Here is a 14,937-nt window from a genome sequence, read left to right on the forward strand (position 1 = left end):
AATACTACCACTCGATTAATATTATCTGATTATTATAATTCATGCATATATTATCTTAGAGTCGTGATGAAAGACTCGTTCAAGAAAATATTACTTCACTAGACTTATCTGTTTGCTACACTTCCGAATAGGAATTTTTTATCCTTGATCTTAATTCTAATTTTCAAAGTAAGCTGAATATTTAGCAGCCACACATTATTTTAAACACAAGGTTCATTTTTGAACTGTGATATTGTTTCATAAGGTAAATAAAAGGTTATCAGTCGATGATTTTCACAGTATTCAAAATTATTTATCAATTCCAGATGTATTAACTGATACGTTACGAAGTATCTGATTCATTTTGACCCAGTTCTTACTGATTAGCATCTGAGATTTGAAGAACTTATACCATCGTAAAATTATCATAATTATCAATGAAAATAAAGTGTAAATAAAATACCTCTTAATTTAGATTCTGAAACTTTTAAGTCATGAAAAGTATCGTGTTGACTATTTGTTAAGCGCCCAATCTTATGCATGTATACATATGTACCTTAAGCATGATGAGAAAAATGTTCATCTTAATTTGTCTTGAATAATGTGTCTTGGTAGTATATCACTCATCGGCATCAATAATGAAAGATACACGTTTATTTTAAGGTATGAACAAAGTACATTTTTAACTCTGGGACTCGAACCCTTGCTTCAAACGCCATCGCCTTATCCACTCGGCCACTGATGCAGGTACATCCAGCTGACGAGACCCAAATAGGAAGAAGCGCGCGTCCTGGATTCCATTGCTGGCCACTATCAATCTCTGCTTACCATGCTTGTGAATTAAGGCTATATTGAGGCAATACGCACAGTATGCACATATTCCAATAAGAGACTGACCAGTTGCAGTCCTAAAACATCGATGAGAAGATTCAAACAAACAATGCAAAATGAATCTAAAGTACATTTTTAACTGAAAAACTTACCATTCTCAGCGTAAAATAATCTGAACTAAACGTTTTCAAGGTGTCTCTACCTAAATTTAATAAGTTTACAGTTCTATCAATAATATGTTTTGAAAATGTAGTTGGATAGGAAATCATGCACCGTTTGATACAACATATTCGTGAATATATGATACATTCACGGAACGATCGATAATGACGTATATGATACAGAATGTATATACGCATATTTGAAAATCTAGACAGAAACGCTAATAGAATAACTTCAAGTTAGCTTTACGAATTGAGATTAACAAACATCGCTAATCTTGTATTTGAGGAGTGGAACACTCGATCGAAATTACACACCCAACTACAAACCTCCAACATCTCAACGTCAACAGAAGTCTAAAGCCCCAGGGAAACTATTTTACGGTATGATTCATATTTACTTTTCATTTACAGAGTGATTTAGTTGTCCATTAAAGGCTTTGTGGGAACATTTGTGTTAATAATATGAACGCAGTTTTTCCCAAAGTCAGTAACATCTTCAGTAGTAATTTTTGAAGTAATCATTATATCTACATTTACTGATCAGTTTTTATTATTCATTTTGGGCATAAATACAGCGTTACGGTATTTTGAATATTGCGTTGACATTCTAGATAAAAAATAGACTATTTATGTAGAGCACTTTTATCTCAATTAAATGTGTACTGTGTGATGGACCGAAAAATGCAAGCACACAAGTAAGAACAATAATAATATTAATAAAAAATATAATATAAAAAAGAGTACAGATAGGTTGTACAAACTGTTACTGGTCAGTAAATAAGTGTTTACAAGTTCACAAGATCATAAAATTATTTTCAAGATTATGGTATAAGTTTGATGGCTAAAGTTCGATAGATCCCCTTGACCATTGAGATGTAAAATTGCCAGGATAATGTTTATGGCAATTGCACAAAATAAGTAGAGTTATGAAGGTGGGAAGTAACGAAAATTATTCACAAAGTAATTCTGAATTGACATCACTACGACTTTAATTCATTGATTCTGCTTTTAGTAGGATAGTTTCCAACAGAGTTAACTATTGTTTCGATAGTCAGATAGAACGATTGCCTTGCAGTAATAAAACTTTCGCTGCACACTATAATGTTAGAGGAGTGAATAGATCTTTACAAACCATTGATTTCGAATTCTAAGTACAATACGTTCGTTCGTGCTCACCTAGTTCTGTTTCGTTTAAATTGCGCTAATTCCGGGATTCCTAGTCCGTATAACAGTTCAAACAGTTGTAAATATCACAACTTTGTCAATGGTTTAGGTGAGCTAAATAACCATTCACGATTACTAGCGATGTCATGACAATAAAGTAAAAAATATGTCTGTGGAAAATAAATATTTCAACTGTTGTACAATTTAAATGCTTCATCACAATTTATTTTTGTTGATGCTATATATATATATATATATATACCGTGTATGTTATTAGTGACAAGAGGAAAAGATATAGACCACTGAGCCCTGAATCTAACCATGTTAATGTTTAACTTCAACCAATCTACGATATTGCGCGACTGCACACCATTGTCTTTAGCGAGTAATCGCCATACAGCAGACACAGTTGAACTCCACCAGTCACAGCTTCTCACTAGAAATCAAACAAATCCATCTTGAAACTAAGCACCGATGAATACATGGTAATTATCAGGACAGTGTTGTGGAGATTGTTGAGTTCAGATAGATATCATGAATGGATTGCATTATCGTGAATTGGTTGAAGTTAGACATGAACATCGTTGGAGGCCGGCTCGGTGGTTCATAGGTTAAGCGCTAGCGCGAGACCAAAGGTCTTGTTTTCAAGTGCTTTGCATGATATCGTGGATGAGCACTGCTAAGGAGTTCCAAACTATTGCTCCCAGTTTTTGGACGGTGGTCCAGCATTGGTCAATCCATAATATCAATCTGAAGATATCACAAATATTTGTAGCATGACATCACCTTAACCAGTAACACCTATAATCAAAACGTGCCCGCCCAGGGAATTCAGAAATAAGAGGCGAAGAGTTTCGAAGTTATATTTTATAAGTTATCAATATATTGTGAAGTGACTGATCTAAACTGGCTAGCGGAGTAAGATCGATTTTGAAGGTTTTGTGTGCGAAAACCCAATCATGCATGCATTTGCAACTTGTTCTTAGTTGTTTCTTTAGTTGCACATTTTGTCAGTCTTTTTGATGCCATTTGAGATGGTAACATTTCGTTTTATCATAGTTTTCTCATTTTTATTTTGCCTCCACTGAGTTTCTATGTTTCTTTCTGAATTGTATTCATGTTGTTTTGGTTGATACCTAATCTCGGCGGCAGCCATGTTGATTGTTATATCTTTGATTGTGCTGCTTGTGTTGACTGGGATCGTGCATTTTGATTGTGCATTGATATGATGATCAGAAGCATTTGAATTATAGTATGAACTAGTAATTCCAGTAATCACGCAATTTAATCAAGAAGTATTAGAGGAGCACAAACGAATGTATTATATTTGGAAATCAAAATCACAACAGTAATCAATACGAAAAAGTCATTGATTTATTTAGACATCATAATTGAAGTACTTTTCCAGAATCGGAGGCACTTTGTGTTATAAAGCAACAATCCATTATCTTTTGAATGGATTTTTACTTGATCTATCCGGAAAAGATGGGATAACACTTATTTTTGGTGTGTTGGTAATTTGTTATGTTCCTTATCAATTTGTCTACTTATTGTAATTTATATCGATTATTGAAGGAACAAATATTGGTTAAATAACTTAGCGGTAAGATTTGTTTAGGTAGTAATGTACATTTGTATTTATGAGGAAATTTAGAACACTTATTTTCCCAATCACTTTGTTTTGATTTCAATTGGAGAATATCGGGTATCTAAAGTACTCAGACAGTTATTCTTCAGTCAAACCTTAGTTTGGATTTTACAAGCGGTTGAAGTCCCAACGAAGAGCAAACTCTCACCTTATTGTATGGTTTACTAGATCACGTTGGGCTCACCACTAAAGATGTCATAGGTATTCGGAGTTTAGCAACGCCTTTACATGTAACACTTTCATGACAGAAGTACAACAACCCAGTCAAACCAGAAGTCAGAAACAAAGAGGTGCGCAGATATATTTGAAAATATATCGACATATTGGGGAGAGTTTAGTCCAAGTTGAATAACAGTCGCCAGGAATGCGTAGCATCGCGTACCCACCTGTGATCTGGTGCGGATGCACAACCGAACGCCTTTAGCTAGACGTGTCCAGTGAAACTGATGAGGTCATCATCAAATGTGTAAGTCTTACAGAACTATTCATTTTGTTGATTTGTTTATCAATACACATGCCCAAAGGCTTATTAGCCTGTCTTGATATGATCAACTGTACAATCAAACGCTTAGTGAAGTTATGTAATTTCTCCATTCCTCACTCTTACACTAAACGTCAACCTAATGTTTCTTATGTTTGTAAACACATGTGTAGCAAACCATTATATCGTAACAGCCAAATCTTCCCATTATCAGTGAATTTTAGAGCAAAGTGGAAAAATGATACGAAATCCTTTAGTTTTCCTCAGAACTTTCCAATACTTTGAAGAAATGTATCTATATCCATTGATAAAACCCCATAATTTTTAACCCTAATATTTCGGTATTTCCTCAACGTATACTCGAAAGTTCCCCGGAATTTTTGATAGATTTGGGGATATTCATCTATGCTCTGTTACTGTGATCCAATATTTTTCGCAGTTAGGGGGCACTCTGCACCATTTTTAGCGTTCTATAATATTTTCCTAGACTTCTGTGAAACTCAGTGATGTCCTTCGGAAAAACATTAAGATTACCCATTGTTCAGACGAACATACCAGCTTTACAACAGATACCCACAATTCGCTACACAAATATTCATAGTTTTCCATCCAGTGGACGTCGCGAAATGGATGCAAATCGAAAGCCATTAGATCTCAGCTGTTAACAAAAATCTATTCTTTTCACACACAACGGGGGTGCATGGCATTTTTTTCGCAAAACGAATTGCACGATTCTGACATCTGTTTGTCAGTTCATGATAAAACCTCTGACCCCAATTTGAAAATCTAGTTCAAAACTCGAGTTGAACTTTAAGGTTATAGCCATAAACTCTTTGCATTATAACAGATTTCAGTTAAAGACATAAATCTCCGGGATGTGATGATCTCATCTCATTATACTAGTACAACTCCTATTGTGTATATGCATATGTAAATCTAACATTTCAGCTTAACTACAAGAAAAAAGATTTACAGGTGTAAGTTCATGATTCAAATTGCTACCTTTTCTCTGCTTTTGTTTCATTGTTTATATCTTCAGTTGTTTTGAAGTGTCTAGCATCACGTCTAGCCCACATGGGATAAATGGTTTCAAATAGTTCTGGATAGAATAGAAAGAGCTTATGCCTAATAGGTTTAAGTGTCTAGTAAAAGTCGGTCATCGATGCCTCCAGGTCGGAACCTAGGCATATTTTACGATAAAAGAGAAAAAATATTGATAAGTTGTAGCGTCACACTGTCCTAAGTCCTTAAGAATATGTCAACTTTTCTCTTAAATGATACCTAGGATTTCACTTGCACTAGCTCAACCGGTAGCGCATTCCAGCATTTGACTACTCTTAAGGAACAAAAAGTCTGCCTACATTCATTCTACTTTGTTATGTCTCTAATTCCTGATTGATGCTTATATGTTGTGAGTCGGGACTGAGCTTAATTAGATGTTCAAGCGGATTCTCAGGAGCGTTAAGGGTGTTATAAGTGATTAGGTCACCTTTTAGACGCCTAGTCTGTAATGAGAAAAGGTTCAGTGATTTGAGGCGCTGTTCACATTATCAGAGTTTGAGTCGCCGATCTGATGTCACTGCTTGCCACTGGATATTTTACCCTTTCGGAGTGAGGGGGAAGTACTGTGTTTCTACACACTAAATATGGTGGAATATGGCTGTTGAAAATTAAGTGGAAATTCCTACCGTAAAACTAGCCGAAAAAGCACTTTAAAGTTACCAGTGGAATGTTTGCCCGAAAAAGCATTTGTCACAGTTAGCGCGAGACTTTTTCGACTTCGGATACCTTTAGAGGGGAGTTACGAAAGTTGAATGCATCGTCTGCAAAATGTTTCAGAATGGTGACTCTACACTTCAAAGTGTTAAAGATATGTCCGTTGTTGTCTGTTCAACTTTGAAGTCCAGCCGGACTCCCTTTAAGTGTCAGCTTATCATCATGGTTACAAACTTCTTCCCAAAGTTTGACATCATCAGTGAAAAGCAATCAATCATACTACAAATGTTGAGGAGTTTCGTTCACATAAATTAAGAAAAGAAGAGGTCCCGGTGCTGATCCCTGGGTGACCCCATTAAGACGTACTCTAGCCTGAGAATTAGTTAAGTTTCCCCTAACCTTAAAAAGTCGATTATATATATATGAAGTAGCCAAAGAATTAATTGGTGTCTGTCCATTTGAGCGTATTGAAAAGATATCTATGATCTATTCTATCTAAAGTTTTTGGGAAGTCAAGCTATGTGACGTCGACCTCTTTGCGATCAAAGATGGTTGCCTATTTGTTCACCGCAGTCAACAGGTTGATTATACAGGAATGATCCTTCCTGATGCCATGCTTTTGGATTGAAAATAAGATAGTAGATAGTTAGTAGTCACGTAGACCGTCGCATATCATACCCTCCATAAATTTGGACGGTAGATTCAAGGTACAGTAAAGCGACCTCCTTTGAATTTTGACGTAAGTCAGCTCCCGAATTCTTGGCAGAGTACTTCAGCCTGACGAATGTAAAAGATAACGGTAAGTGGTTCTCCCAAGAGTCAGCTCCCAGGTTCACTTCTGAAAGTTCTGTTGAGTTGCGGTTGAAGCTCTCCTCATAAAAATCGGTATGGTCCGGTTAAAATGCCTGAAAGTACTGTTTTGCTAGAAGGCCAGAGGAGTCTTCGTCGCCTTTGGTTGGACCGTTAGGACCTAGGACATGAGAAACTCCTGTTTTGGGTTGTCTAAGAAAGGCCGCATGATGGGGTAAACTTCTTCGGATTGGAGAAAAACTTATCGACATTGGAAGTGGATAGGACATACATAAAGGAAAACCCCTATGTGCATCACGAGGCAATCTGTAACTTGGAATCCGGAAAGGGAGTTGAAGAGAGGAAGGCCAAAGAACACATTACGTCGGTAAATAGAAGCAGATATGAAAAGGATGAATAACAACTGGAAAGAACAGGAGAGAATTGCCCAGGACAAAGTTGGACGGAGAATGCTGGTTGGCGGCCTATGCTCCTCCACGAGGGGCAACAGGCGTAAGTAAGTAAATATGCACACATTCCAACTACGCGTGGCAATATTACTCATTGTTACAAAATTTGTCAGTGAAAACCAGCTTTCCAATACCTCAGAAATATGTTCTGTTTGTATGAGTATAAAAATAATTTACTGTGTAATATGAAAAAGAAATTAGAACTGTCGTGTAAATGTACACAACAAGGAAAATTGAACACAAATTCCCACTTAGCAGTCCATGAGACGAGCAGTTCCTTATTTAGCCACACATTCCACTTGCTAACACTGCATAATGGACAAATAGGAAGGATTTTTATACTGAGTCACAGTAATGAGATCATAAATATATTAGGAATACCTTTTTATCAAACTTCGTGTCTTCAAAATAAAAAATTACGTTCACAAGAACATGTATTTTAACTACTTAAGAACGAAGCATGAATGTAATGTTAAGTGATTTCTATACTCCTCGAAAAATTACGCGATCCCATAATGCTTGTTTTAATTCGTTCATTATAGACCCTTAAGTGACCCTGAAATGTTCACTTTACAATCATTGATGTGCTATTCGCGTTTACCTTTTATTCAATGAAAGATAGCTAGGAATACACCAATATTTATTTTCAAAACACTCATTGTCACCATAGTTAATTTTTTAGTGAATAATGATCATCATGCACTACCTAATTAAGACAATCTAATTCAACCTTTAAGTTTGCTTACTTTCGTCATGAAATCTAGACTGAGGATCAACTAGGATACTGCTAGATATGCATATGGACGAGACAATCAGAAGCGTTCGCGGGTTGTCAAGGTCACGGTGCTTAATTTGGTGCCTGATGCTTACGTACGGTCGATTTACAACGGATTTTAGAGAAAACGTGATAATTCAGCGTCTACAAGAGAAATCATCATAAGATTTTGGCGCGAAATTCAATTATCCATTTGTATAAATAGAGTTTTGGCATTATAGCTGATGTCAGTTCGTGATGAAAATACTAAGTATAATTCCTAACCTTAACCATGAGCTGTAAATCATAATTTGAATTCTTCACACAGGTTTATAACCTTATTTAGTCGTAGTTATTATGTTGACACTCTCAGAGTCACCTTAGCGTCGCTCAAACGTCGTCCTTAATTTATAGTCTCATCCTTAACCCTAAACCTTAACTCCAACCCTAAACCCAAAACCATACCAACAACATTGAAGCTATGTGGTCGAGGCTAAAATAATTTTTGAGACCTTATCATGGTTCCAGAAGTCGACTACTATGGAGCCACATGGATGAGTTCCTGTACCGGATGCACTATGATATTAGAACTTCTGAACCTATATCTAACCTTGATAAGTTTTTGAGTCATGTAAAAGAACAGTATCCCTTTTAACTTTTGTATAATATATTTTTACTGCATACTAACTGTCTCCTGATTTGCCAATATTTCTCAAGGTCATTTAAGATTCGTCCAAAGGTCGTCCATGTAGTTTAGTCTCGCCGTCAAAGCTTATGTGTACAAACGCATCAGATGATTTTTCTAATCAGGTAAGTACGAAACGGTTAGATGCCATCTGATTTTATTGAGAGTAATTTACGGAGTTTTCCAGTTTTTCTTTGATATATTTGTTGTATAACCCTTGATCTTTCACATCTTAATCACCAGGGTATACAAATTTAAAATAGATCTTGAAATATAGTTTTAAATAAAAATCCCGGATGACGTGTTTAGAGCACTTCATAAAAACAAACTGATGTATGTGGATGGTTTCTCTGTGTAACTCAAAAGGTGTGTACGTATGCAGTAAAAACTTGTAATTCGCTTGAGTTACTTAGTGAACAATTAACAGAAAATCTGAGAAATACATTATCTAGATGGAAAAAATGTTGCTTCTCTTGATAAATCGACATATAGTTGAGCTGAAATGTTTTATTTAACCCAACCAATGGAATGTATAATACATGAATATGTAGTTGATTTGATTACCAGATAAAATTCTTCTGGATGTACTCACTTCGTTCTCTCTGATATCAATACTAGTGTACATAGAACTCCTAATCATTTCGAATTACGTTATTTACTGTCATCACACGTACTTGTTTCATACTAGATCACTGGCATAAAAATTTAGGTATAACGTGGAAGAGCTTTATAACGTGCATCCACTAATTCCTACTGATGATTCTGTTGATCACAGATAATATTGAAACATTTACTGTAGTTATCATTATATTGTGACATCAGATGTTCTTGTATCAGTGAACCTATATTGATCGACCAAATGCTTTTAATTTAATGCTTAATATACAATTTAATCACGTAAACTTGATGGTTTGGAATTTCGCATTGAGTCAAAACAACAAATATGCGTACTTGGATGTAATTTGTGTAATTCAGAAGAAACGCGGAGTTCATTTCATAAACAAAATAATGAATGGAGTTATACACATGGAAACCAAAATAGTGATCATCTTCATCAACAGGACCAAACCAATAAAAGTGATCTATTACATAAACAAATCAATGAGTTAACTGAACGTGAAAGTTACAAAATTAAGTGGATTGAAAAGCGCAACGAATATGAAAGTGAAATCAAAGAATTAAAAAGAGCCAAAGAAAAGGCTACTCGGCAAAGTATCAAGTATGAAGAACAGGTAACTTATTAGATTAGCATATTAATTATGACAGTAATATGAGTTTTATTATTTTGATATTTTTATTTAAACATTTTTTTAGAATTTATCGTCAGAAAACTAGTTTAAGCCGTTCCTTACCTTTGTAGTTGTCAGCCTTACGTACACAAAACTTTGAAGACAAGGATATCTTGTTAAAGATGAAAAAATTCTCATAGTACCGACTCAAGGCTGTTTGTGCTGCGCTAATAAATCCACATAATATGTAAAATATCTTAATAATTTGTATACATAGCCTTTGTCATCAATTCGCATCTTTCGATGTGTTCTGCAATACAAACTGTCTTCTCGTCTGGCATTCAAGTGTTTTGTCTAAACTATGCTTTTGATGTACAGTAACTCTTTCCTCCATCTGACAACTGTGACAGCTTCGATGCCACGTTATGCCACATATACTTAAAAGCAGTCTTGGGACCAGCGTCCATCACAGTGGGGTAAATCCCTGAATCAGTTTTATTGCTCCAAATTTTTGGTAATTTTCTATGTGGCTTTTAATAAATACATTCCCATGCCACTTTTTAAAACTTATCTAAACATCTCTCACTTAATTATTTTTTTGCCTCAATGATCTCAAAATCGGCTAATTCAAAAAGTGTGCCATTTTGTTCAGTCTGGCATCACAACAGTCAGTTAAACTTTTAAAGCTTTTTGAAATAAATGAATAAGCTTAGACGATAATCAAGGAAATACTGAATTTTGAAAACGTTAAAGTGATTTGTATGTAGCCTATTTAATCATAAAATTTGATTACCATAAAATGTAAAATCGAAAAAGTTTTGAATTATCCGTTAGTTATTATGTCTTAGATTTGAGCTCATCTAGCTGGCCCTAATCACTGATCATTTCAGTTTATAAGGACACAGATCCTCTTTTGGTAACCGCAAAGGAAACAAACTGGCTAGTATATTATCTATGATACCAGCCTTTATAATCGTACATCGCTAATTAGGTCTTGTGAAGAGCAAACACAATAAATACGGTCTGATTTCAGACCTAGATGTGTATGTAATAACCAGATAACGACTTTTTATTGCTTTTTAAAACACAGGTAAACTTTCTTACGTCCATTTATAGTTGTAGCAGAATTACCGATATCAAGTAGCCGCTTTGGTGGCCCACCGTGTCAATTTTTATTGAATTTCGTCATAGATTTACTTTGTGGAGCTACTCTTTCTTCACCTAACCTTCAGTAGTTGATCTACTATCAGGAGATTCGTTTATCTACTGAAAACATTTAGATATCATGGTTCTGTTAGTCAAAAATGACCCGATGAATGGTCTAATAATCTCCTTAAGGAACAGTCGACGTATATTAGGATGTGTTCCTTTCCTTCTCTTTTTGTAAAATGCTACTTGACTTGTCTATGCCAATTATGAGGCTGATTGTAGATAGTGATGTGTCTGAGAGTGTCATTCACTTCACTTACCTTGGAAATCTTGTCCAATCTGATGGGTTTATATTTGGGGAAATCCTGACACAGACTGAAAACTCCCCGTTGGCTTTTACCGATCCACATCATTTGTGGAGCAGGTGAGTTGTTTGTCTGCCGACAAAAGAATGGATATACTTCCCATAAGTCTCTCATGTTTTACTCTATAGGTCTAAAGCGTGGTCTTTAAAACAAACTGTCTTCATAGATTACTTGCTATCTGATTTTAGATGCCTTCAAAATGTTGCTCGAATGTCATGGAATAACCCAGTAGGCGATACCAAAGTTAGGGACAGAGTACCAAGCTGGTTCAAAGAATCGGTTGATGAGGCTTATGAATCTTCATTGACTGACGTGGTTAGGGAATGTGTTACGTATATTGGTGAAGAAATAGGTTAAAAAAAAGATTGGAATCATGTTGATAGATGCAGACTGCCGGATAATGGTTTACGCAACAACGGTTATCGATGAAAGGAGACTTTTTATTAGATGGCCAGCAACAGATCCCAACAGAAAAGACACATCTACCATTTATCTTCTTCTAGATCCTGAGCTCCAGAACTTCTTTATATAAGCCATTTTACCGTCTTTTTCTACTAGATTTTCAGTTTTCAGTCTCTCATGTTATCATCACTATCACATTACTTTGATTTTTTGCTATTTTTCTAGTTAATTTGTTCTGTAATGGTTGTGTGGCATGATAAATTGGACCAATAAACATTTACACCAGGCCCTAAACTTTCTATGACTGAATAGCTGGTCCGGACCCATCTCACTATTTTGGCTTAATATTAGAATAATATTGTTAATCTTATCTCAACAGGCATGACTTACGTTTTCGTAAATAAATTTTCGCATGATTTATGGTTGCATAGATGTGCAGATTATTTTAGTGTGAGATTAAAGATAGTTGCTCATTAATAAATTTATTTGGTAGGACTGAATTTAATTTAGCAGTACTTATTTCTACTACATCATTTGACAATAGTCTTTCAATTATATACTGAATTCATGTTGATCTATCTGAAACTATATTTTTATTATAAGACCTAATAGAATATCGTATTAGTAAATCAACAACTTTATTTTCCAAAAATTTTGTCGTTTATCAACCTGTTACTACTGATATTAATACTCAAATAATTAAATGACCATTACAATTAAATGTTTTGTATTTGCTAGTTGGTTGATTTAGACCATATTTAGACTGACTGCACCTAAATAATTTTTCAGTAGTTTACGTAATACTCCTCTTGACCACTTCTTTTAGTTTACAATTAATTTTTCTGTAGAAACTCAATCTGTTATCAGCTAAAAAACGTAAATATAGTGCTTGCTGTTATGTATACTTTAGCAAATAAGATACTGCATAAACTACAAACTTCTAAACTGGGAATGATTCATTTAGACATCCTTCACTATGTGTTGATTACTTTGAATATTGATCACCATAGCTAGAATTGTTATTATTCATTGTTTGACATAATTTATACGGGTAGTCTGTTTAACCCAGCATATCAATCTCTTATTCCTTGTTTATTCAGATAACCGAATTAAAAACCAAGCTCAGTTCAAAACAAAAACAGATACACAATTTATTGATTGAACTAGAACAATCTAATCAAAGATTAAATGCAATTGAAACACAATTTAACGCATACAGATCACAAACTAGTCAGAATGAAGAGAATTATCAAAGGTTATCGCGTGAATTTGTGATTATGAAACAGTGTAAAGAGCAAGCAGAATTGAATGCAAAAAATTGTGAAAACAATCGATTACTATATGAGAAACGAATGAAAGAATTGGATGACAAGTTAACTGTTGTCCTGAGTTTTTTTTATTCTTTAAGTTTTTATTTGTAGGGGCTTTTTTGTTTGTTTAGATAAGATACGTGCACATACAATACATTGTTCAGTATCTGAGTTTTCGACATTGTTTCACCAGACGGTTCATGGAAATTTCGGACATTCTGATTTCATATACTCCCTTAAATTACGCCATTTCTACTCACAATAAAATATACCCATTTCCATCAATGGTTAAATTTTCAGTACGGTATACCAGGCATTTGAGCTTTGTAAAGCCTCGTTTGGAGAAGCCTATCGGCTTTTCTGGCAAAAAGACTGTTATTTCAAGGCACGAAAACCGTCATAAATTTACTCATGAAACTCCTTTCGTATAATTATTGATTAGGCATTTGGAAACTACCTGTTCTTGTAACAATAAAGTAACATTTACTTACTTGTTATTATTTTCAAATAAATGTTAATTTTTCTACATTGATTAAACCCATGTATTATCCGGTGACTGTGAGCATACTAGTTTATCCTACTAATAAAAAATAAGATGTTACGTTACTATTTTGACAAAAACGTTCTGTATAAGTGTGCAGCTTCATATTCTTGCCATACATTATGATGAGTAAAAGAAGCTAGTCACTAAAATGTAGTAACTTTTAAACAATAGTGGTATACTCATATCCAAAATTTTGTAGTTTTCTGAGGAAGGAAAAATAAAATATTCGTCCTGACATCGGTCTGGTGACAATTATCTTCAAACGACAAACAAATGTTTAATAATATCGATTTAATATCTTGTACCAACTTCAACTAATCCTAGTGTTATGGCTAAAATAAAATTGATATCATGACAAAAATAATCAGTAGTAATACGATAGACATAGTGATGACTTTTAAAGTTTATATATTTGAACTTTCAAATTAGAATTTTTTTAAAGATATCCTTCGAATCTACAAGTTGTTGCCTCTTGCCTTCTTTATCACTGATGTTTGTTAATTCTCAAAATGGCTTTACTTGTTGATAAATTTGATGATTTATAGTATAAAAACTATTTTAATTATTATAAGTTATTCTACTGGCCAACACATCATTACAGAGTTTGCATGAAAATACCAAAATAAAACAAAGAAATGATTTTAGGTACACAGTTTTACAAAATATGATTCTTTTTTCTGCTATCTTAATCTAAGATCAATAACCTAAATGAATATTTTTAGTTATGAACAAAGTAAACAACGTTATTATGGCGATATACAAGGATTAATGGATCAATTAGATATAGAACGTTCAAGGGCTGACGAACTCTTGCAAAAGATTGAACATAATCGCCGTCGAAATGAAGAACAACTTAAAACAGTATGATTATATATATATATATATATGCTCCAGAATAAATTAGCCTTCTTCATAATATCAGGACAAGCACAATTAGTTTCATAAAAATGTTTTACTTATTAGTTCGATTTGATAAGTTTATTTATAAAACTGATGAGAAATATTTAAATTCTTGTGGAAATGTTACACATTTTCCTTTATTTTCAGATAGTCATTACCCTCAGATTTTTTAACACTTTCGATTTCTTTTATGGTTGAAATCATGAGTCAATTGAAGCTAGACCACCATGGAAAACCTGGAAACACTGGACAGTCATTTCGTCCTATTGTGGGACTCCTCAGCAGTGGGCATTCACAATCCTGCCTCGCGAGACTTGAACCCAGGACCTATCAGTCTCGCGCGCGAGCACTTAACCT

At 34.4% G+C, this 14,937-nt stretch overlaps 1 protein-coding gene across 1 annotated transcript in view; it reads left to right on the forward strand.

Annotated features, from left to right (window-relative positions):
- Nucleotides 1-8,770: 8,770 nt before the first annotated feature.
- Smp_054770 (hypothetical protein) overlaps nucleotides 8,771-14,937 on the forward strand; it is a gene marked incomplete at its 5' end in the record, with an annotated part of 17,999 nt that continues 11,832 nt past the window's right edge. The window contains 4 exons of the mRNA XM_018794488.1: nucleotides 8,771-8,806; nucleotides 9,611-9,913; nucleotides 12,927-13,198; nucleotides 14,403-14,541. Of these exons, the coding sequence (XP_018648895.1) occupies nucleotides 8,771-8,806; nucleotides 9,611-9,913; nucleotides 12,927-13,198; nucleotides 14,403-14,541 (750 nt within the window). The remainder of the gene's footprint in view (nucleotides 8,807-9,610; nucleotides 9,914-12,926; nucleotides 13,199-14,402; nucleotides 14,542-14,937) is intronic.

The sequence above is a fragment of the Schistosoma mansoni genome, chromosome 1 (assembly GCF_000237925.1).
Source record: "Schistosoma mansoni strain Puerto Rico chromosome 1, complete genome".
NCBI classification, from domain to species: domain Eukaryota; kingdom Metazoa; phylum Platyhelminthes; class Trematoda; order Strigeidida; family Schistosomatidae; genus Schistosoma; species Schistosoma mansoni.